The 21,813-nt window shown below is 38.4% G+C and overlaps 1 protein-coding gene across 2 annotated transcripts in view; it reads right to left on the bottom strand.

Moving 5' to 3' along the window:
• LOC149140708 (YbaK/aminoacyl-tRNA synthetase-associated domain-containing protein) overlaps window positions 1-21,813 on the bottom strand; it is a 126,872-nt gene that overhangs the window by 30,107 nt on the left and 74,952 nt on the right. For both annotated transcript variants that reach the window (XM_089449192.1, XM_089449193.1), the window contains 2 exons: window positions 2,853-2,930; window positions 2,664-2,748 (listed from right to left, as the gene is read on the bottom strand). In XM_089449192.1, the coding sequence (XP_089305318.1) occupies window positions 2,664-2,748; window positions 2,853-2,930 (163 nt within the window). The remainder of the gene's footprint in view (window positions 1-2,663; window positions 2,749-2,852; window positions 2,931-21,813) is intronic.

Below are 21,813 nucleotides of genomic sequence, written 5' to 3'. Positions count from 1 at the left end.
CCCTCCTTAGGCTTTGCAGCTCCTGGCTGCCTTTGCGTGGCCCCTAGTTGCTTTTGTGTGGCCTCTAGCTAGCTCTGCATCAACCCTCTCTCGACTTCTACGTTGATGCTCCCGATACCCTCTCTGCCTCTCTGCTTCTGTATTCACTGCCCCTCAGCTGCAACTCAAATCACTCCTTCGATTTCCTCAACAAGACCTGCCCCAGAAAATCGAATTCTTGATCATCTCGGTGTATTCTCCAAGTGACCCTCAAGCCTCCTCTTATACTTTTCTCATTGACAATTCAACTGCCGAGATTAAGTCCCTAATCAACGGCTAAGACTACATCTGGCTTGATCCATGACTTTTGGACCATTCTAACTCGGTGTTCTATTAATTCACATTAATATTTTATTTTTCCGAAGTTTAGACTTAGGAACTCCATTAAAAATATTAATTATTTTAATATCTCCCAAACTGGTTAGATTCTACCCAAACCATTTCTGGGTATTGGAGATCTCATGTGTTTTAGCCTCTCCACCAATTTTTGTGGCTAGAGCACATCTGATGCTACCCCAAATCAATAGGCAATCTCATGGGCAACAATACAGTCGCAGCAGCAGCACAGTGTTGGTGGCAGCAGCAGTGCAGAAAGGAGGTGCTTCAGAAACAGAGCAGCATGCAAGTGGACATTGTTGCTAGAGCACTTTCCTCACTAAGAGGGAGTGTTAGTTTCTGGTAGCATCGAAAGTGCTCTAGCCTCGAAAATTGGTGGAGAGGCTAAGGCACATGAGTTCTAAAGAACCTAGAAACAGTTTGGTGAAATTCCACCTGGATTGTATTTTATTAAAATAATTAATATTTTAAATGGAGTTCCTAAGTCTAAACTTAGGAAAATTAAAATATTAATGGGTATTAATCAAAATATGGGTGAGAATGATCTAGAAGGCAGATCAAGTCATGTTTTTATCTTAGCCGTTGATTAGAGACTTAATCTCGGTCATTGAAGGCTCAACAGGAAAAGTATAAAATGGAGGCTTGGGATTCATTTGGAAATACACAGAGAGAGATTGAGGAAATCGATTTTCTGAGGTGAGAAGTTCTCAGGAGGAAAATCGATTGGGGGGATCTTGCAACAGAGGGGCAGTGAGAATTCAAGAGAAGGACTTTCTGAAGAAAAATGACAGAGAGGCGAAGAGAGCTTGTAGAGAGGCAGCGCAAAAGCCGAAAGAGTTGACGCTGGGCCAGTCTGGGCCCACGCAGCCCTGCGCAAAGCCAGAAGCGCCAGCGCAAAGCAGAAAAGTTGCTTGTCACGCAGAATCCAGAACAACCGTTGCAGTCAGAACTGTCGGGAACTGTAAAAAATGTGAGGAACTGTTGGAACAGCGAGAGAGTTGAAGTAGAGGGTAGAGAAGGGGACATAGGGTTGACGCAAAGCCAACGCAAAAATAGCCGGGATTAGCCAGTCTTGTCATGGATCAGCCAAAATTTTGTCGGGTGAAGTGATGTAAAACTCACCCAGATTTTCCGCCAGTATTTTCTCTGTAAAGGGTTGCTAGATGAGTATCCTAGATTTGTATTTAGATATTTCTCCTGCACAATAATAAACCCTCATAATTGTTGCACCAATTTTCCCGCATTGGGTTTTTCCGAGGACTATTGTGTCCAAAAATTAGTGTGACCTATGTATCTTGTTCTTTGCTCTGTTTTCTATTTCATGAGATCAAATAATTAATTAAGTGTAGGCTGCAAAAGTAATTTGCTTCAGTGTTCAGAAGAATAACTTAATGAATGTAATTTAAAAATCAAATAGGTGAAGTAGATTCAGAGTTGCTGCAGTAGAGGTTCCTTCAGTGTAGGAATTTTCACATTTTGAGCTACAGCATTGCATTTTCTTCTCTATCGATTACTAGAATGGAGATGCAGTAGTAAGACTTTAGATTTGTGTGTACTTGTTGTTCGTATTTTTAGCATTATGTTTTTGTAGATTTAAGTATTCAAAAGTTGCTGTTCTGATAGGAGTTTTCATGTTTTTAGCTACCCAGGTTCAAGTTATTTTTTTTCTGAGTACGGAATCTGCTTACCATGCTCTGAAAATTTTATAGCCACATCAACCTTTGATGCATATTCAAGATGAAGATAACTTAGGAAATCAATTGAGTAGCTCTGGTGCATACAAAATTGATGGGATAGAGCATGCAAATAGTTTGCAAAAGTTCCTAACTTCCTATTAGTTAGGTTAAGATTCTATACACACAAACTAGTTAGAAGCACATGCACAACAGTGATTAAAGATTAGATAAGACTAGGTAATCCGATTATTGAAATTTTTGTATTATAAATATGTGAATTGTAAAGGAATGAGAATTCAATTTCAAAAGCCTTCATGGCATGTGTTTTTTCTTCCATCTATTGATGTTCTAAATTTTAATTCTACATAATTCAAGCAACCCTCTTGAAGAAAGGAATTTATCTATTTACAGCATGACAATATAAAAGCTGAAATTAAGTTTAAGAAAACATTATAAACTCAAAAATGGACCTAAAGATGCACAAGAAAGCTGAAACTAAGGCAAACCATGACAATGCATGCCCATAACAACTAATCCTATATGTAGATATTGTTGAATAACTTATTTTGGAAGGGGGAATACAATAAATGGAGAATCCAAGGAAATACTTACTGTTAAACCTTTTCTTTGGAATCTTCCCCTTGTTAAGTGAATGTACAAAGGTCCTTACTTTTTCAGAATTCAACCGAGCATTGTACTGAAGTAGATGAAAAAATCACAAACATCCTCATAAGTTCTTGACTCAACAAAATTATTTTTGGATTTTCATATCTAAAGAGCAGATGTGCAGTTGGCTAGTACCTGATTAACAATGACATAATACTTCGAATTGTTGTGGTCACTGCAATCCTTGATATTTTCATCTGCTTGAGTATTTACCTATTCAAACAACTAGTTAGTATTGCATTGAATAGAAGTCATCAAAGCGTAAGTACCAAAAACCAGCTGTCTATTAAACATAAGTTGTAAATCATCCAAAAGGCTCACAACTTGTTTCCTAACCATCACACCCTACGGTCCATTCAAGAAATCAGACTCACTTGTCATTTAATAGGCCAAATTTAAGTGTAGCAAATTTTATTACATCCCTATGCAAAATGACTTCTATTCTCATAATTGTGCATCGACATATGTTATCCCACTGTCTCAAGTTTGCACACTAGGCTAGAACCATGAAACTAACATTCAACATTTTGGTGGAAAGTAGGGATCCATCCACATCTCATTCCAACAGCATAACAAGTTGGCACAAGGATAAGAGAGGGATAGTAGTGAGAAGCAAAGTATGTAAGCAACTTCTCACAAAACAATCTAGCTTGCACAATGTATTTTAATGGGAGAAATTATAATAGCAAAGTTGGAAAGAAACCATCTAAACATAAATCACTAGATAATCGTTCCCTCGCGTGACTATTAATTGAACTTAGACTATAAAAATTAACAACGGTGATCCTGAAAACTTGTAACATTGATAAGTAATTAAATAAAACATTCATCCTGGTCTCTTAAGACTTAATAAATCCTGAATGATTCCTTTAAATAATAGAAGAAATCAACTCTAATGTATTTAACTCATGAGAAAAATGTTTCTAGATCAAGTGACATGTGACCCATCAAGCCCAAAAAGGATGTTGCCCATTCTTTATTACAATCCATGAGAAGTTGGAACCATATCAAATGGTCCAAACCTTCATATCTAAGAGTGTCAACATCTAAAGAGAAGGCTAAAAATCTAGTATAGGATGTTGATGGATGACTATTTAGTAATAACTATGTCTTCAAGGTGAAGCCTTCATATAACTTGAGGAGCTATCCATTGACGACATGTAAAACGCCATTATAATTCACATATCAAACTAAAGGCATTGCCCCCAATTTATTTAACAAAGATGCAGGGTCCACACCACATATGCTTAGCCTTTTGATACACATTTCAATTGAATCTTCCTTTTTCTACATAATGCCAAACTTAGTCCCAAAGTTTGCACTTACGAGTTGACCTCCTACCCCCATCAACTCTTTCTACTTTTCTAGGGTCTTTATGTGAATATACCATATTAAAGGACTTTGAGTGTAGATCTAGTGGAGGTGGGTCATAAACATTTGGGCTACACTTTCTATTTTTCTTGGGCCTTTAAGTGGATATACCATATTAAAGGACTTGTATAGATCTAGTGGAGGTGGGTCATAAACGTTTGGACTTCATCTTGCTCTGTCTAAGACAAAGGAAACTTATGAGGGGTGAGGAGCTCAATGACCAGACAAACACCAAAAAGTGAAATAGTAGAGGGTTGAAGAACTATATTATAAGTATGCCTAAATATAGGAGAGACACAAATCTCACCTAGGAGAAGTTGAAAGAAAATCCTAGCATGGATTAGGGCATCGTTACACTCAAAACTAGAAAGTTCAAATGAATAGTTAGGGAATGTGCCAATGTCACCTCACACAATAACTCACTTTCGGCCATTGCATTCTAGCTTCAAGGGGGAATTCCTAGTGAATAACTAGATCAATATGACGTGAAAGGACTCAGAAATTTGGAATTATGGGTGGACTCAAGTAATAACCCATAAGAAAAACCTCAATCACCTCTCCATCTCTGATCGAATGAATATGGGAGTGCACATAGAAAGTCCCTCAAAATAGAATGATAAAAGCAGGATAAGGATTGGGCCTTGGCTAAGGAAGGCACCCTCATCTTGATTGGAATGGCATGAAATAGAAAAGGAACTCCTAAAAAGGATTTTCCAAGTAGGGCGCACTAGTACCTGCCAATCATTTATGATAACACCCTATCTCCACTAAGAATAATTCCTCAAGTAAGGTGCATTAGGTACAATGGACAGAAGAAAAAACAAGGATATATGTGTCATGGATCTCCTCTAAAGTGGGCACCCTCCTCTACCAAGAATAACCTATGAAGATGCCTAGAATATCCCACAAGTGGAGAGACCTAAACATGCCTAGAATAACAGGCATATTGGAAACACTGAGAGGGGAGTGAATCAGTATTTCCCTTAATTTTACAATTGTTTAGGTTCTTTTAACTAATCAGATTAGCAATAGCAAATATAAAGCAATATCACATCACATGAACAGTGCACAGAAGATATCTCTCAACAAAAACCTTATTATGTATGGTTACATACAAATTTACCAGTCAAGACTAGAAGGAAGTAGAACACTCCCAGGGGTTTTACTAGCAAGGCTGGAAAAAAGCAATTGTTCCCTAAGTCTAGAGATATTTGCAGACTCAATCTGAAGGGGTATTCAGTCCCCTATTACAACACTGCTTCTGCACTTCAACTAAGTCATTCTGCTCCACCACACTCTGCTACACTTCAACTCAGTCACTCTGTGCCATAACACTTTGTTGTCCCATATGATGATCAAGACTAAGTTTGGGCTCCTGTACCAGGGACAATGGCCCAGCTGCAATGATCTTCAACCAAGCCCTTACTGCTAATATTCACTTCAAATGTACAAGGACCCCAGACTTCTTCAAACACCTCTGCTAGATGATGTGACTATGAACCGTAGCAATATGTACCTCAAAGCCCTTCTACATGATGATGCAATACTATAAACAATCTCAAGAACCTGAACCAATGTTGCCTTCAACTTGTTGTAGACAAACTTGGAGGTGATTTGATGCCTCTTCCTTAATCTGTCGATTAGATCTCAGGTCTTAGTGTTGTTGTCTTCAAGACGCCATTCCTGAACTATATTAATAGACCTTCTGCAACCCTTACTGATGTAATGTGTACTGATGTACTTTGTCCCCAATGCACCTAAAGATGCCTTGAATTTGCTTGTTGCCAGCAGAATGCCTGAAGATAAGATTAGATACGTTGATGTCTTAGTCACTGTACCTACTGTTGTCAATAGAATGCTGATGCCTCTGCCTGTATCTACTGTTGTTGGCTAAGCTTCTTCCAAGATATCTTCTGATGCCTTCAAAACAAATGATGTTGCCACTATAATGATTACTGGCCTTATTCTTTTGTTCTAAACCAAATACTTCCTGCAAATCCTAGTCCATTCTGGAAAGTTTCATAGATAATGCAGTAAAGACATTAGGAGGTAAGTTTGTTCTCAACTCAGCAACTTTAGTGAGTAGTCACAATGCAATGGTCTAGAAATCTGAACAACTGATATGGCTTAGCACAGTGGGTTTGTGATTTATGTGCCCAAAACAATCTAACCTTCAAGCTATAGATGCACGTTATTAAATTACTACCTGTTTTCTAGAAAACCCTTTCACCAAACTGTACTCCTACTGTGCCTAGATTAGAATTTGGTCCAGTGGCTAGAAATCTCGCACCTGTGTTTACAATTACTTGACCTCAAATCTCTGATACAATATGTCTTCAATGATGATCTAGTGCTTTTGTCTCTGGTAATACCTCAACTCAACAGGCTCTCAACAGATATGCTGCAGAACAAGATCCAAGCTTCTCAAACAGATCTATTAATGCTGGTCAATTTCAACCTTTGAATTCTGTCTAATTTATCTCTGTTATAATCTCTAAACTTCAGAACACCAATGTCAAGAAGGTAATGATGAGGCATTAAGTTTCAGTACAAACCCTTAGATCAAGGCATCACATGCAAAAGACATAAACGAACTGCCCAGAAGTGTCTCACGTTTGAGAGTCTTCACCGATGCTCCAGAAAAGACTCAGATCTGTATGCAACAGTCACGGTGAACAGGTCAGTTTGATGACAGTCATATTTTGCATTCATTAGGGCCACAGGTGCATATATGTATATGCTGTTAAGAGACTTTGAGTAATCCGCAGATCCATCCTCCATCAAGTTCCTTGGTTAAATAACAAAGATTAGAGCGTTATTGAAACCCAATCAGAACTACTTTTGCAAAGCATACCGTCTCCAAAAGGGTCTTTAAGCACAGAGCTACAGGTTACAGTATTTCAATGATTTGCCAGAGATGTCAACCAACTGAAATCTTGTATACAGGAGAGAACTTAACCATTCGAAATGCTCAAGTTCAGTTTCAATAGATAAGACTGTAATCGTTCTTTTGTTCTTGGAACTGTGTACAAACTAGGGTTGATATCTTCAGTTTAATGTGATGCCATAACAAGATTTTTGAACTCAGTCTGCGGTACTCATTAAGTTCTCTTCAGATCGAAGGCTAGAACTACTTATTACGGCACCGAACCTGTGTTTTTACACACTAAAGCATGCCGTAGATGTAAAGCCGTGGGTATCAGCATTAGATACACCTTGAATTCACTTGAAAACTCAGTGACTTTGCATACTAATCCTTGCAAAGAGAATAAAGTTCAGATGTCTGAGATACACATGTTAAGGGCTTGGATGAATCATGATAAACGTCTGTTCCAGATCTGAATGAAGGACTTCACAATAGAAGAACCAAACCAGTGTGTCTTAATCCAGAGATAGAACAGAATTAGGGCTTCGAAATTTGTGAGTTCAGAACCAGATCAAGCCCTAATAGGGCAGCAGAGAGTTCAATTATCCCACCAGCGAAACACCAAAACAAAAGGATACCCGAGATCTTTCAGAAGTATGTGAATTCTTTTGCAAGATAGTTCAAACCTTCCAATGAAATTATGGCAGATATTAGTCTCAAGACTCCATCTGATACAGAGGTTAATTACGGATTTCAAAAACCCTTGAGCGAATCCTTCAAATAAGGGTTTGTGCTACCGCAAAAGCTAGGACAGCTAGGCCACAGATCACAAGAACACCAAAAACCTTTAGTTACTGCTACCTTCAAAGACCCAGTGCAAATTTGCAGACAATACTTCTAGTGGCTGCTTCAGATCCACCTGCAAGTTATCATGTGAACCCAGCGAAAACCCATTAAACAACACACAGCCCAAAACACCCTCAAAAATTAGCCTCCTCGTCAAGTGTTCAATGCTCCTCAAGGCCGTACGTGATTTCAGAAGATACTTCTTTAGATCTGTGTTCAGTTCATGTCTAGAAGAGCTAACGAATCTCCTTTTATAGAGGCCGTAGAGGCTTCTAGGAAAGGAGCCGACCTTGTGATTTGGATTTTCAATTAGTTAAATTTGGAGCCAAATTTTGAGGCCGACTTGCCTTTTAGGAGGGAAGATTTAAACCTTAAATTTTATTTGGAGCCAAAACCCCTCACCTGCTTTTAATTTCAAAATAAATTTGAAACCCTCCACAAGCAACCTTGTGTCATAACATTACTTAATTTAATTTTTAGTGCAGATCTTTGGCCAATGATAGACTGCTACATCATCCATTGTTTGGGGCTTTATCTTTGGACAAGCATATCTCTCAAACCCTGAGGACCCATGAAGTGCTCCACATATCAACAGAAACAGCTTGACGAGGGCTATCAACTCAGAGGGGTCCTATTGCAAGAGTCATGATGAACATGATCAACAAGTGCAAGACAAGTGAGGAGTATGATCATCTTCCATGGTATTTGAACCCTAGAGGTAGGGTTTCATCAATGCATCATCTTGTCCATGCATGCTAGCATACCAAGGACATCAATGTCCATATCCTGCACCCGTTTTGACATCAATGACAACATACTCAACAAAGAACACTAGAATAGATGATCTTAAAATGGTTCAGAAGCTTCCAAGTATAGTGCACTCCTCAAATAGACTAATTATGCTTGACACACAAACCACCATAAACCTAGAATAGACAGATCAAATCACAAAACAAAGCACACATGTGGACCATGCCTCTCTAGGCAAGAAAACATGTCATGCATGGCACACAAAGTCAAATGGATGATCTCCAATCTAGGGCACATTTATCCAAGCCATGAATGGGTGTTTGCTTATGTTAAAATTGGCAACTATGGCCAAACTCCATGTGGGTCATCTTATTAATGGAAGCTGATACTTTTCTTGGATCCCTCTCATTGAGAGGTGTAGGATTGATCTAAAGATCATCCGATTCCGATAAGTATTCATAGAGATACGAATTTATTTGTGTTATGGGACAATTAGTCAAGGTCGGCCAGCAACCAAATAAACCCCACTTGTGCTCAACGTTTTAGTATAAATAGAGGTGGCCTTCAGGTCATTTTCAACACACTTGGGATCTCTTCCTCTCTACATGTCTTTGGGTTTTAGTAGGAGGAGAGATCCTAAGGGATAACGCTGCCCTAATCTAGAGGGCAGAAGCCGGAACTGCTGGGAACTGCCGAAACTGCCAGAACAGCCGAGAACTGACGGAACTGTCAGGAACTGGCAGAACTGCTGGGAACAGCCGGAACAGCCGGGAACAGCTGAACTGCCGGAACTGCCAGAACTGTTGGAACTGTCGGAACTGTTGGGAATAGTCGGAACAGCCGGGAACTGTCGGAACTGTCGAGAACTGTCGGAACTGCCGGAACTGTCGGGAACAACCGGAATTGCCGGCGTTGTTGCGCAGATTGACACGACAACGCTCAGACCGGGGGTTGTCACTCTGATCCCCGGTCCCTCCGTTTAAGCCTGTCTCCCGCGGCTAAGGGGGGTAGTCCCTGTGAGATGATGAGACCAACTGTCAACCAGTTGGTTGGGAGACACGAGACACGACATGAAAAGCACTAGATGGATTTGATTAATTTAGCAGACCAGTGCCTTAAGAGATTGTGTTTAAAACGGTTACTTGTTAAATGATATAAAAATATGGACCATGAACAGCAATCATCTATCATCAGCTAAATCACAATGCTCTTAAGATGAACAAAACGATATCCAAACTGAAAATTTCGAAAAGATGAATACTTTAAAACCACCACAAGAATCATTAACCAAATATCGATTTCGCATCTCGACTTGAAAATTTAGATCTCAGCATGAAAGATATGACAATTCCCGAAAATAACTGGATCTCACGAAGAAAATTTTCCAAAAAAATTTAATATTTTTTTTTTTCAAAAATTTTTTAAATCAAAATTTTTTATTTTTCAATATTATAAAAATGAAAATTAAAAATCTAAAAAAAATTAAAATTTAAAATCTATTCTGAAACTAAACTATAAAAGCTGAGTCTAAAATCTTTTTATTTTTTTTTATTTTTTTTAGTTAACAAAATGAAGCCTAAAAAATAAAAGAATTAAAATCTAAAAAAAAATTGAAATACATAACTATAAAACCTTAAACTAAAATTTAAATCTAATTAAAATCTAACTAAACTAAAATAAACAAATTAAAATCTAAATGCAATGACTAAGCTTAACCCTTTTTAATATTTTTTTTTATATTATAAAAATCCTAAAAAGAAAAAATCTAAAATATAAATTCTAACATAACATTTAAATCTAACTAAAATACAACTATACAAAAATTAAATCTAAACATTACAAATAAAAAAAATGAAACAACACTACACTAACCCACGATTTCACTAACCTAGACGCTATGCTAACCTACGTAACCACGCATGACTAAACGCTAGACCCTACGCAAATCTAAATCAAAAAATCAAAATCGATCCCAAATCAAAACGATGACATATATACAGTCGACGGCACAACAAATTGGTTTAACGCAGACATAAAAAATTCTTACCCTAACTGCGATGGAACATACCTGCTCGAAAATAAGATGAGACATTACCCGCGCGAAGAAGGAGTCAATGTTTCCCTGCGGCTCTGAGACTATGCGTGAATGAAATGGCGTGAAACGATATTACCTCAGCCGCCAGAGAAGGAAATCGAATCACCTGAAATTTTCGATGAAGCTCTTGACTGGTACCATCGTGATTTGTTGGCGTTTGATGCGTTTTCCCTTTTTATTTGTGCGTTGACGAATCAGCGGAGGAAACAATCTTACGATAATGCGCTGAGCGTGAATTACCTGAGCGATTGATGCGAATGAGTTCGATGTGTATCACCTTGCGTCTGGATCTTGAGTGAGCTATGGCTCTGCCACCGAGTTCTGGGAACATCTGCTGACTGAGACAAAGAAAATTGTAACCTTGACAACGCGCAGAAGCTGAACGCATAAAATATCCACCACTGTTTCACTTTGGACGCAATGACAGGGAGATGGAGTGAACGTTTTGTCCAACCAATGCACCGCCGCGTAAAATGATTGCCCAGACCTGCGGCCTCAGATCAGAAGTGCAGAATGAAGAGATGATTAATGGCGCGTTTCTTTTTTCTTGAATGATAAGGAAGTGGCTGCGTTAAAATGATTTCTCAAGACAGCATTTTGCATTTACAGGGCAGCGTGTTTATATCTCCTTTCTGCATAAAACCGAAACTGAAAACCCTTGAATAGCAGAACAGCCTTGATAAACCCTCGGAAATCTCTAGATCACATGTACCTGTTATTGCAAAGGGACAAAACCCTAATGAAAACTGTACAAAGCCAACATTTAAAACCCTAAGTAAACCTGATCTAAGCAAAACTAAAATTGAAACCCTAGATCATAAAAAATTGAAACCCTAAAACAGCTGATCAATGTACAAATTTGGCCCCTTAACAGCCAGATCTGGCAATAAGCACGGAAAATATTTAAAGAACAGAAGTTTCAGATTGTCACTGTGAAAAACTTCAGAAAATCTCTCATGCAAATTTAAAAAAAATAAACCGAATGATAGACCCAGGATCAAATCCAACTGGGCTCAACACAAAATGCTTGCGGGAGTTGGCTGGTTCAGCCGAGAACTTCCCCGAACGCCCACAAAATTTCCTTCAATGATGTTTTCTGCACAGCTCAAAACAACTGTCAATAAAGAGGGCAAAAATGCTGCTAGATCTCAGGATGTAATGGAGATACCTGCCATTACTTCAGAAACCCTAACAGCACCCAAACCCCAGCAAGTGAACAAAATACCTGTGCTCACAATACTCTACAAAAAGCTATTATTAACGGCTGAAAATAACATATGCAGAAAATGAAACAATCTCACAGCATTTCAAGAGAGTAACACCAGCAAGATATGGACCCCAAAGTCTTCTTTTATTAACCAGAAACAGATTTACAAGAAAGCTTCTTCAGTATCAAACTCACAGATCCCATGATCTGAAATGACCACCTAAGACCCTATATAAAGGAAATGATCCCAACGGCTAGTTCGAATGATCCATGTAGAAATGATCTCGACCGTTGATGAGGATCAAGACATCTCTTGATCTGATCCGTCGATTTATTCACTTAAAATATTATTATTTTATTTAATTTTTTTAATTTTTTAATTTTTTATTATTTTTTATTTATTTAATTTTTTAAATTTTTAAATTTTTAAATTTTTTATTATTTTTTATTATTTATTTCATTTTTTTAATTTTTTAAATTTTTTATTATTTATTATTTTATTTCATTTTTTAAATGGATCATCGAACTAAGCCTTTGGAAACATCACCTAGGACCTAGGACTTAGGACTCACGAGGGGATTTAAAACATTTTCAACCCTCAAGACACATTTCATGATGACTTTTTACAATTTACATCTCAAGGGGACAAACCCACTTAATACAGACCCTCACAAAACACCCATTTCTGCGACACAACTATAATCTAGCAGATCAACACACTAGGATTCTTCTAAAGTTCTAATGACAAAATCCATCCCGGCTTTGGGGTCAGGTTTGAAGGAAAACTCTGCCGATCCATGGATCGGTGAGACAAAAAACCTTCCGGGACGTAGATTACCACTAGAAAGTTAGGTCCACCTAGGCAATACACATACATGACTCATGTCTGCTAAGATTATTTACAATTCATACATGCAGACTGGGTTTACAATCAAAATGATCAAGCTGCTGATGACTACAGGATGGCACGGAAACGCTGATCAGGTGCTGCCCCTTTTTGCAAAGAAAAGGGGGGTGTACTGCATGGGTAGTTGACCAGTAGTGGTCAACATCTGGCTCTACTTGGGGACACGTTGCTGCTTGCAGGAATGTGAGAATCCAGAATCTGCATCCATACAACACGAAAATAAGTAGCGTCCATCCAAAATCATCCTATACATTAAGCACAATAAAGATAAAAGCTCTTCATTTATTAACTATCTAAAGCAGAAATGAAAATGCGGAAAAAACAAGGAGTAGGGTTAGAAATACGATACAAAGGATGCCACATGGCATCAGATGTGTTCAATATAGTGTATACTGAGCATTTGCCTGCTTTCAGGCAAATCTGTCGGCTGCTTGTCGGATGTGCCATGTCCAATTCTGCATAAGGTAGGACTTTTTCCTATCCGAAAATCAAGCTGCTCACGGCCGTCTGATGCGTCAAATCTTCTTCTCTTTTTCTTTCTCTTACGCTTTTTCTTTCTGGCAGGTTCAATTACTGATGACCTGGAACTTTCTGTTTCAAAACTATCAGATGAAGTATGCGTGATATGTCTTTCTTTATCCTGCATCTGATCTTTATCATTCTTAAGTCTGTCCGGATCACCTTCAATTAACCATCTTTCAATCGAATCAATAACCTCCTCATAATAAGATGGAGCTTGTTGCAGCAAATGAGAAGACTCCTGATCTATTGATGTTCCCTGGTTTCTCTCATTTTCCAATTGCTGAAACCTTTGAACCTGTATTTTAATGGCATCCATCTGACTAGAGTGTTCAACCTTTATATCACCGATTTGTCTGGCATGATGTTCTTCCATGTCTTTTATCACTTTAACATTCTCTTCCTTTATGTCCATCAAGCAATGCTGCATAAAATTTATTTCTTCTTTAGGATTCGCTTGCATGTCAGCCACTTGATTATTATGATTGAACGTCATGATGGTCATTTCCTCATCCATGGTTAAGAGCTTGTTTTGCATAGAGTCAATTTTCCTATCATGATCAGCTTTCATGGTCACCATATTTTCCTCTAAGACTGACAACCTGCTTTGCATGATTCTAATTTCTGTTTCATAATTAGTTTTTATGGCCTCAATTTCCTTAGCATGCTGATTTTGCGTGACCTCAATCTCCCTATTACGTTTTTCCAGGTGGGTGCATAAAGTTTTGACATCATTGACGTAATTAGTTTGATTGCTTTCCATATTTCTCACCAGCATCATTAGATCTCGTAAAATTTGCTTTTGCTCTTCCCTTTCATTGTCATTTGTTCCTGATTTTTCACTATCATGAACCTGATCTGCAATCTTTTCGGTGGAAGACACATTCTGACATGAAGATTCATCTTTCTGTTGCACAATTTTAGAGGCAGAAGGCAAGCTGTTTGGACTATCATATCTATCTTTAAAAGCATCGAGAATGTCTTGTAAAGAAGTGAAAAAATCATTAGGAAAATTATTAAACCAATTCAAGGCATCACCCTCTAAAGAATGGACAAATAGACGCATCTTGAAATCTTCATTATTATATTGAGGAAATCTACAATATAAGATCATTACACAAGTAAACATGTTTAAATGTTGTTTAACAGTGACCGAATTACCACCCGAAAACTTAAATAATTTAGAAATGGCCTCTTTCGGAAGATCATGGAGATTATTAGTAAAATGACATGGTTTAAATGAATAATCCATGATGAACAATAAGGGATCAAATGGATGATAGAAAGAGATTTCTGCTCAAGAAAATTAAGAGATGAAAGAAGTGGAGTCGCCACCTGAACAATGAATCTGATTCTAGGATCCAAAAAGTAACCACAAGCAGATATGAGGAAAGCTTCTTGTCTGGGAAAAATGAGAAAGTGGAGTCGCCACCCAAACAAGAAACAAACCGAAGAGATGCTACTAATATGGCGAAAAATAAAGCAATAAAAGATCCAAATGATAACCCAAAAGGTTGAATTTGCCAACTCAAAATGAGAGATGAGAAAGATGAGAGGGTGAATGTCGATGAAACTTCCAAGAACAGAAAAACTCTATCCCCGGCAACGGCGCCAAAAAATGTTGGCGTTGCCGGGCCAAATGAAACGATAAGAAATGAGAAGGATGAAAGTCGTTGAAACGCCGAGAAAACAAATTCCCCGGCAACGGCGCCAAAAAAATGTTGGCGTTGCCGGCTCAAACGAAAGATAGACAGATGAACGATGAATGATGAAAAGATGTTGAAACACCAAGGACAGAAAAACTCTGTCCCCGGCAACGGCGCCAAAAAATGTTGTCGTTGCCGGCTCAAACGAATGATAGACAGATGAATGATGAAAAGATGTTGAAAAACCAAGGACAGAAAAATTCTATCCCCGGCAACGGCGCCAAAAAATGTTGTCGCGCAGATTGACACGACAACGCTCAGACCGGGGGCTGTCACTCTGATCCCCGGTCCCTCCGTTTAAGCCTGTCTCCCGCGGCTAAGGGGGGTAGTCCCTGTGAGATGATGAGACCAACTGTCGACCAGTTGGTTGGGAGACACGAGACACGACATGAAAAGCACTAGATGGATTTGATTAATTTAGCAGACCAGTGCCTTAAGAGATTGTGTTTAAAACGATTACTTGTTAAATGATATAAAAATATGGACCATGAACAGCAATCATCTATCATCAGCTAAATCACAATGCTCTTAAAATGACCAAAACGATATCCAAACTGAAAATTTCGAAAAGATGAATACTTTAAAACCACCACAAGAATCATTAACCAAATATCGTATTCGTATCTCGACTTGAAAATTTAGATCTCAGCATGAAAGATATGACAATTCCCGAAAATAACTGGATCTCACGAAGAAAATTTTCCAAAAAAATTTAATATTTTTTTTTTTTCAAAAATTTTTTAAATCAAAATTTTTTATTTTTCAATATTATAAAAATGAAAATTAAAAATCTAAAAAAATTTAAAATTTAAAATCTATTCTGAAACTAAACTATAAAAACTGAGTCTAAAATCTTTTTATTTTATTTTTTTTTTAGTTAACAAAATGAAGCCTAAAAATAAAAGAATTAAAATCTAAAAAAAAATTGAAATACATAACTATAAAACCTTAAACTAAAATTTAAATCTAATTAAAATCTAACTAAACTAAAATAAACAAATTAAAATCTAAATGCAATGACTAAGCTTAACCCTTTTTTATATTTTTTTTTTATATTATAAAAATCCTAAAAAGAAAAAATCTAAAATATAAATTCTAACATAACATTTAAATCTAACTAAAATACAACTATACAAAAATTAAATCTAAACATTACAAATAAAAAAAATGAAACAACACTACACTAACCCACGATTTCACTAACCTAGACGCTATGCTAACCTACGTAACCACGCATGACTAAACGCTAGACCCTACGCAAATCTAAATCAAAAAATCAAAATCGATCCCAAATCAAAACGATGACATATATACAGTCGACGGCACAGCAAATTGGTTTAACGCAGACATAAAAAATTCTTACCCTAACTGCGATGGAACATTACCTGCTCGAAAATACGATGGGACATTACCCGCGCGAAGAAGGAGTCAATGTTTACCTGCGGCTCTGAGACTATGCGTGAATGAAATGGCGTGAAACGATATTACCTCAGCCGCCAGAGAAGGAAATCGAATCACCTGAAATTTTCGATGAAGCTCTTGACTGGTACCATCGTGATTTGCTGGCGTTTGATGCATTTTCCCTTTTTATTTGTGCGTGGACGAATCGGCGGAGGAAACAATCTTACGATAATGCGCTGAGCGTGAATTACCTGAGCGATTGATGCGAATGAGTTCGATGTGTATCACCTTGCGTCTGGATCTTGAGTGAGCTATGGCTCTGCCACCGAGTTCTGGGAACATCTGCTGACTGAGACAAAGAAAATTGTAACCTTGACAACGCGCAGAAGCTGAACGCATAAAATATCCACCACTGTTTCACTTTGGACGCAGTGACAGGTAGATGGAGTGAACGTTTTGTCCAACCAATGCACCGCCGCGTAAAATGATTGCCCAGACTTGCGGCCTCAGATCAGAAGTGCAGAATGAAGAGATGATTAATGAGTGACTCGTTTGCTGATGGTGCGTTTCTTTTTTCTTGAATGATAAGGAAGTGGCTGCGTTAAAATGATTTCTCAAGACAGCATTTTGCATTTACAGGGCAGCGTGTTTATATCTCCTTTCTGCATAAAACCGAAACTGAAAACCCTTGGACAGCATAACAGCCTTGATAAACCCTCGGAAATCTCTAGATCACATGTACCTGTTATTGCAAAGGGACAAAACCCTAATGAAAACTGTGCAAAACCAACATTTAAAACCCTAAGTAAACCTGATCTAAGCAAAACTAAAATTGAAACCCTAGATCATGAAAAATTGAAACCCTAAAACAGCTGATCAATGTACAAATTTGGCCCCTTAACAGCCAGATCTGGCAATAAGCACGGAAAATATTTAAAGAACAGAAGTTTCAGATTGTCACTGTGAAAAACTTCAGAAAATCTCTCATGCAAATTTAAAAAAAATAAACCGAATGATAGACCCAGGATCAAATCCAACTGGGCTCAACACAAAATGCTTGCGGGAGTTAGCTGGTTCAGCCGAGAACTTCCCCGAACGCCCACAAAATTTCCTTCAATGATGTTTTCTGCACAGCTCAAAACAACTGTCAATAAAGAGGGCAAAAATGCTGCTAGATCTCAGGAAGTAATGGAGATACCTGCCATTACTTCAGAAACCCTAACAGCACCCAAACCCCAGCAAGTGAACAAGATACCTGTGCTCACAATACTCTACAAAAAGCTATTATTAACGGCTGAAAATAACATATGCAGAAAATGAAACAATCTCACAGCATTTCAAGAGAGTAACACCAGCAAGATATGGACCCCAAAGTCTTCTTTTATTAACCAGAAACAGATTTACAAGAGAGCTTCTTCAGTATCAGACTCACAGATCCCATGATCTGAAATGACCACCTAAGACCCTATATAAAGGAAATGATCCCAACGGCTAGTTCGAATGATCCATGTAGAAATGATCTCGACCGTTGATGAGGATCAAGACATCTCTTGATCTCATCCGTCGATTTATTCACTTAAAATATTATTATTTTATTTAATTTTTTAAATTTTTTTATTTTTTATTTTTTATTATTTTTTATTTATTTAATTTTTTAAATTTTTAAATTTTTAAATTTTTTATTATTTTTTATTATTTATTTCATTTTTTAAATTTTTTAAATTTTTAAATTTTTTATTATTTATTATTTTATTTCATTTTTTAAATGGATCATCGAACTAAGCCTTCGGAAACATCACCTAGGACCTAGGACTTAGGACTCACGAGGGGATTTAAAACATTTTCAACCCTCAAGACACATTTCATGATGACTTTTTACAATTTACATCTCAAGGGGACAAACCCACTTAATACAGACCCTCACAAAACACCCAGTTCTGCGACACAACTATAATCTAGCAGATCAACACACTAGGATTCTCCTAAAGTTCTAATGACAAAATCCATCCCGGCTTTGGGGTCAGGTTTGAAGGAAAACTCTGCCGATCCATGCATCGGTGAGACAAAAAACCTTCCGGGACGTAGATTACCACTAGAAAGTTAGGTCCACCTAGGCAATACACATACATGACTCATGTCTGCTAAGATTATTTACAATTCATACATGCAGACTGGGTTTACAATCAAAATGATCAAGCTGCTGATGACTGCAGGATGGCACGGAAACGCTGATCAGGTGCTGCCCCTTTTTGCAAAGAAAAGGGGGGTGTACTGCATGGGTAGTTGACCAGTAGTGGTCAACAGCCGGAAATGCCGGAACTGTCGGGAACTGTCGGAACTGCCGGAACTGCCGGGAACAACCGGAATTGCCGGAACTGTTGGGAACTGTCGGAATTTCCAGAACTGTCGGGAACTGTCGGAACTGCCGAGAATAGCCGGAACTGCTGGAATAGCCGGAACTAGTGGAACTGTCGAAACTGGGGGAACTGCGAGGAACTGTCGGAGCATCTGTCTCCGAAGGAGAGCAACATGCAAGGGATAGCTAACTAACATTGGGACAGTTGTATGGTACTTAGCAGCAAATACACCAAGCAATGTTACAGCCAATGTTTTTAAAACCGGAACCGGTGACCGGACCGGTCCACCTAATGAACCGGTTTACCGACCGGAACCGGTCTAACCGGCACTGGTTTGGTCTAAACGAACCGGTTTAAAAAAAATACATTAAATAATTAATTTTTAATGAAACAAAACTATTTTTAAGATGTAAAACCATGATTCCAAGCCAATAGAGACAAAATATGCAAAGTTTGCTCATTTATATACCATGTAAAGGTGAATACATCAAAATGGCACCGAGTGCAATACATATCAACAAAATAGCAAAATACATAACAAATGAGGCTCTAAATGGCCTATAATGTCCAAAAACATTGCTGCAAGCTATGAGGCCATTGGCCTACTACAAGTCTACAGTATACACATGATCAATCATCAAGTTCATTACCACTACTAGTAGTAGACACAAGATCATCATCAGGAGCTACATAGACATCATCTGGTTCAGAGTCTGAGGATGCCTCAGCCTAATCTGCAACCTCAGTATCAATGCCACCAATGACAATAGAAGTGGACCTAATGGAAGCACGAGTTTGTCGACCTGCATGACTAGTGCCTTTCATTGGTTCCTTGCCTTTCCTTGATGCCGCTATTGATCCTGGTTCTGATGCCACCACATAATCTGCTTCATCCCCCGCCAAAGCCATGTCGATATCAAAATCAGCCTCAAACACAGGTTCTTCAGTCTCCTCCACCCATTCTGATGTTGGATCAATATCGTCCAACACAATGGGATCTAGATCAGGAGTTTTTCTTATCATTTGGAGCTCTAATTGCATTTATTGTTTACCCCCAAACCATGAAATCCTGAAAACCATTAAGTCTGCTGAATTTTGAGTGAAATCTAAAATTCTAGTTTCTCCATATGAAATCCAATGAGGTCGAAACCACTCTCAAACATCCTGAGTCATTTCATGGTAATGTTAAAAATTTAAGTAAAAGGATGAAAATGAAAATTAAAGGAAATGTCACTTTTACTTTAAGAATTTAACATTACCATTAATTGCCAACATTGTTAGGGTTGAAACACCCTTTAGTCCCCCCCCCAAAACCCCTCAAACACAGTCAAAAACATTTTTTTTTAACTTTATGGTGGTTTTGTCCTAAACCGGCCGGTTTTCACCGGTTAGGGCCAAAAATCGGGCAAATGAAGGGTCTGACCGGGTTTTTAGGCCGGTTCGGACCGGCCAGCTAGCTAACTGGCCGGTTTGACCGGTTACCGGTTTTTCTGAGCGGTTTTTAAAACTATGGTTACAGCTAGCATGCAAAGGACAGCTAGCATGCAACAGCGAGCATGCTAAGGACAACAAGCATGCTAGGGACAACAAGCAAGCAAGGTGCAGCCAGAGCATAGGTCAGTACGGCAACATATTGTAGCAATGGCACATAATGCAGTACATTGATGGGTACAGACATGATTAATGAAGCGTGATGAGATGCAGCATAGTGATGATGGGTGCAACAAGGTGCAGCGCGGTGAGGTGCAGCATGATGACGAAATGAAGCACAACGATAGGTGAAGCAGTCACCTTGGAGAATTAGTTGAAGCAACATGTCTTCAACTAATCTCATGTATCATATTCTTAGAGATGATCTTTGCTCTTATCTAGATAAATCAAAGTGTTGACTTCTGTTGTAAACGTGCTATCTCTCTCTCTCTTCGCTGAACTATTGAAGAACATATGAGAAAAATTGATCAAGGGTTTCCCCACATTGGGGTTTGTCCCTGGCTAGTGCCACATCTTGTGTCCTCTTGTCTTGGCTTGTCTTCTGCGATTTATGTTTATGTTCTATATGCAGTTTACTTTAACGCTGATGTGATTGCTAATTTGGAAAAGATATTGAGCTAACTGTGAAAATTGAAATAAATTGCTCTAAGCATAGAACATACCTAAAATTAACATGGTATCAGAGCTGAGGTGAAGACAATGCCCAAGCAAGAGTGAAAGAGCAATCACCGAAGACAATTGGGAAACGACAAAAGGATCAGTGGATTCCTCATCCCTCTTCAAATTCATCGAGGGTGAAGTCGAAGTAGAGAATATTATCAGAATGGCGCAGCAGAAGTTTCTGATGGCCTACCTAAAGATCACCTCATTGGGAAGTAGGGATCTAAGGGTGGAAGGAAAGGCAGATGCCTTGGTTGCAATAAGTTTGGCCATTATGCGAAGGAGTGTCCGAATGGCAGAGACACATCTCTTGATGAAGATAACAATCATTCCAGGGACATCTTCAATGATCAAAGGAATGACAGGTAAAGCAGGTCATCAAGGAAATGGCCAACTCTTCAAAAAAAAGCAAGGAACCCCAAGTATGAAGAATCAAATGTTGTTTTTGATAAGATAAAGAAGCGTTATCTTGTATTGGCCCTCTCCTTCAGATTCTTTGGGAACCTGACTTATTGATTGTAGTGCTTCAAGGCACTTCATCGGATAGTAGGGTGCACTCTCTAATTTGGTAGAGATGGAAACAATCGTGGGATTATACTTGGAGCCAATGCCACCTATCCCGGAAAGGTTGTAGGGAATGTTACCCCTCAATTGAATGAGGGTAACTCGATTCATTTACAGAATCTCTTTTATGTACCTGATCGCAAGAAGAACCTGGTGTCCATTTCGACAATGGAAGTCAAAGGTTACAAGGTGGCACTCATCGATGGAAAGGTACGTGTTTGAAAATAGAATTTTCAAAGATGTTTTTGAGTTCAGGGTTGTATCAAGTTGCAGGAAGTCCACTGGGACCATGTCCATTGACACATAGCACTGGAGGTCTGTGAGTCAGATGGTGACAGGGATGCTTGAATTCAAAA

This window comes from Pinus tabuliformis, chromosome X, assembly GCF_031772625.1.
Source record: "Pinus tabuliformis cultivar Carrire ecotype Pingquan chromosome X, CPIR1, whole genome shotgun sequence".
NCBI classification, from domain to species: domain Eukaryota; kingdom Viridiplantae; phylum Streptophyta; class Pinopsida; order Pinales; family Pinaceae; genus Pinus; species Pinus tabuliformis.
This window is presented reverse-complemented; position numbering and strand designations above follow the sequence as displayed.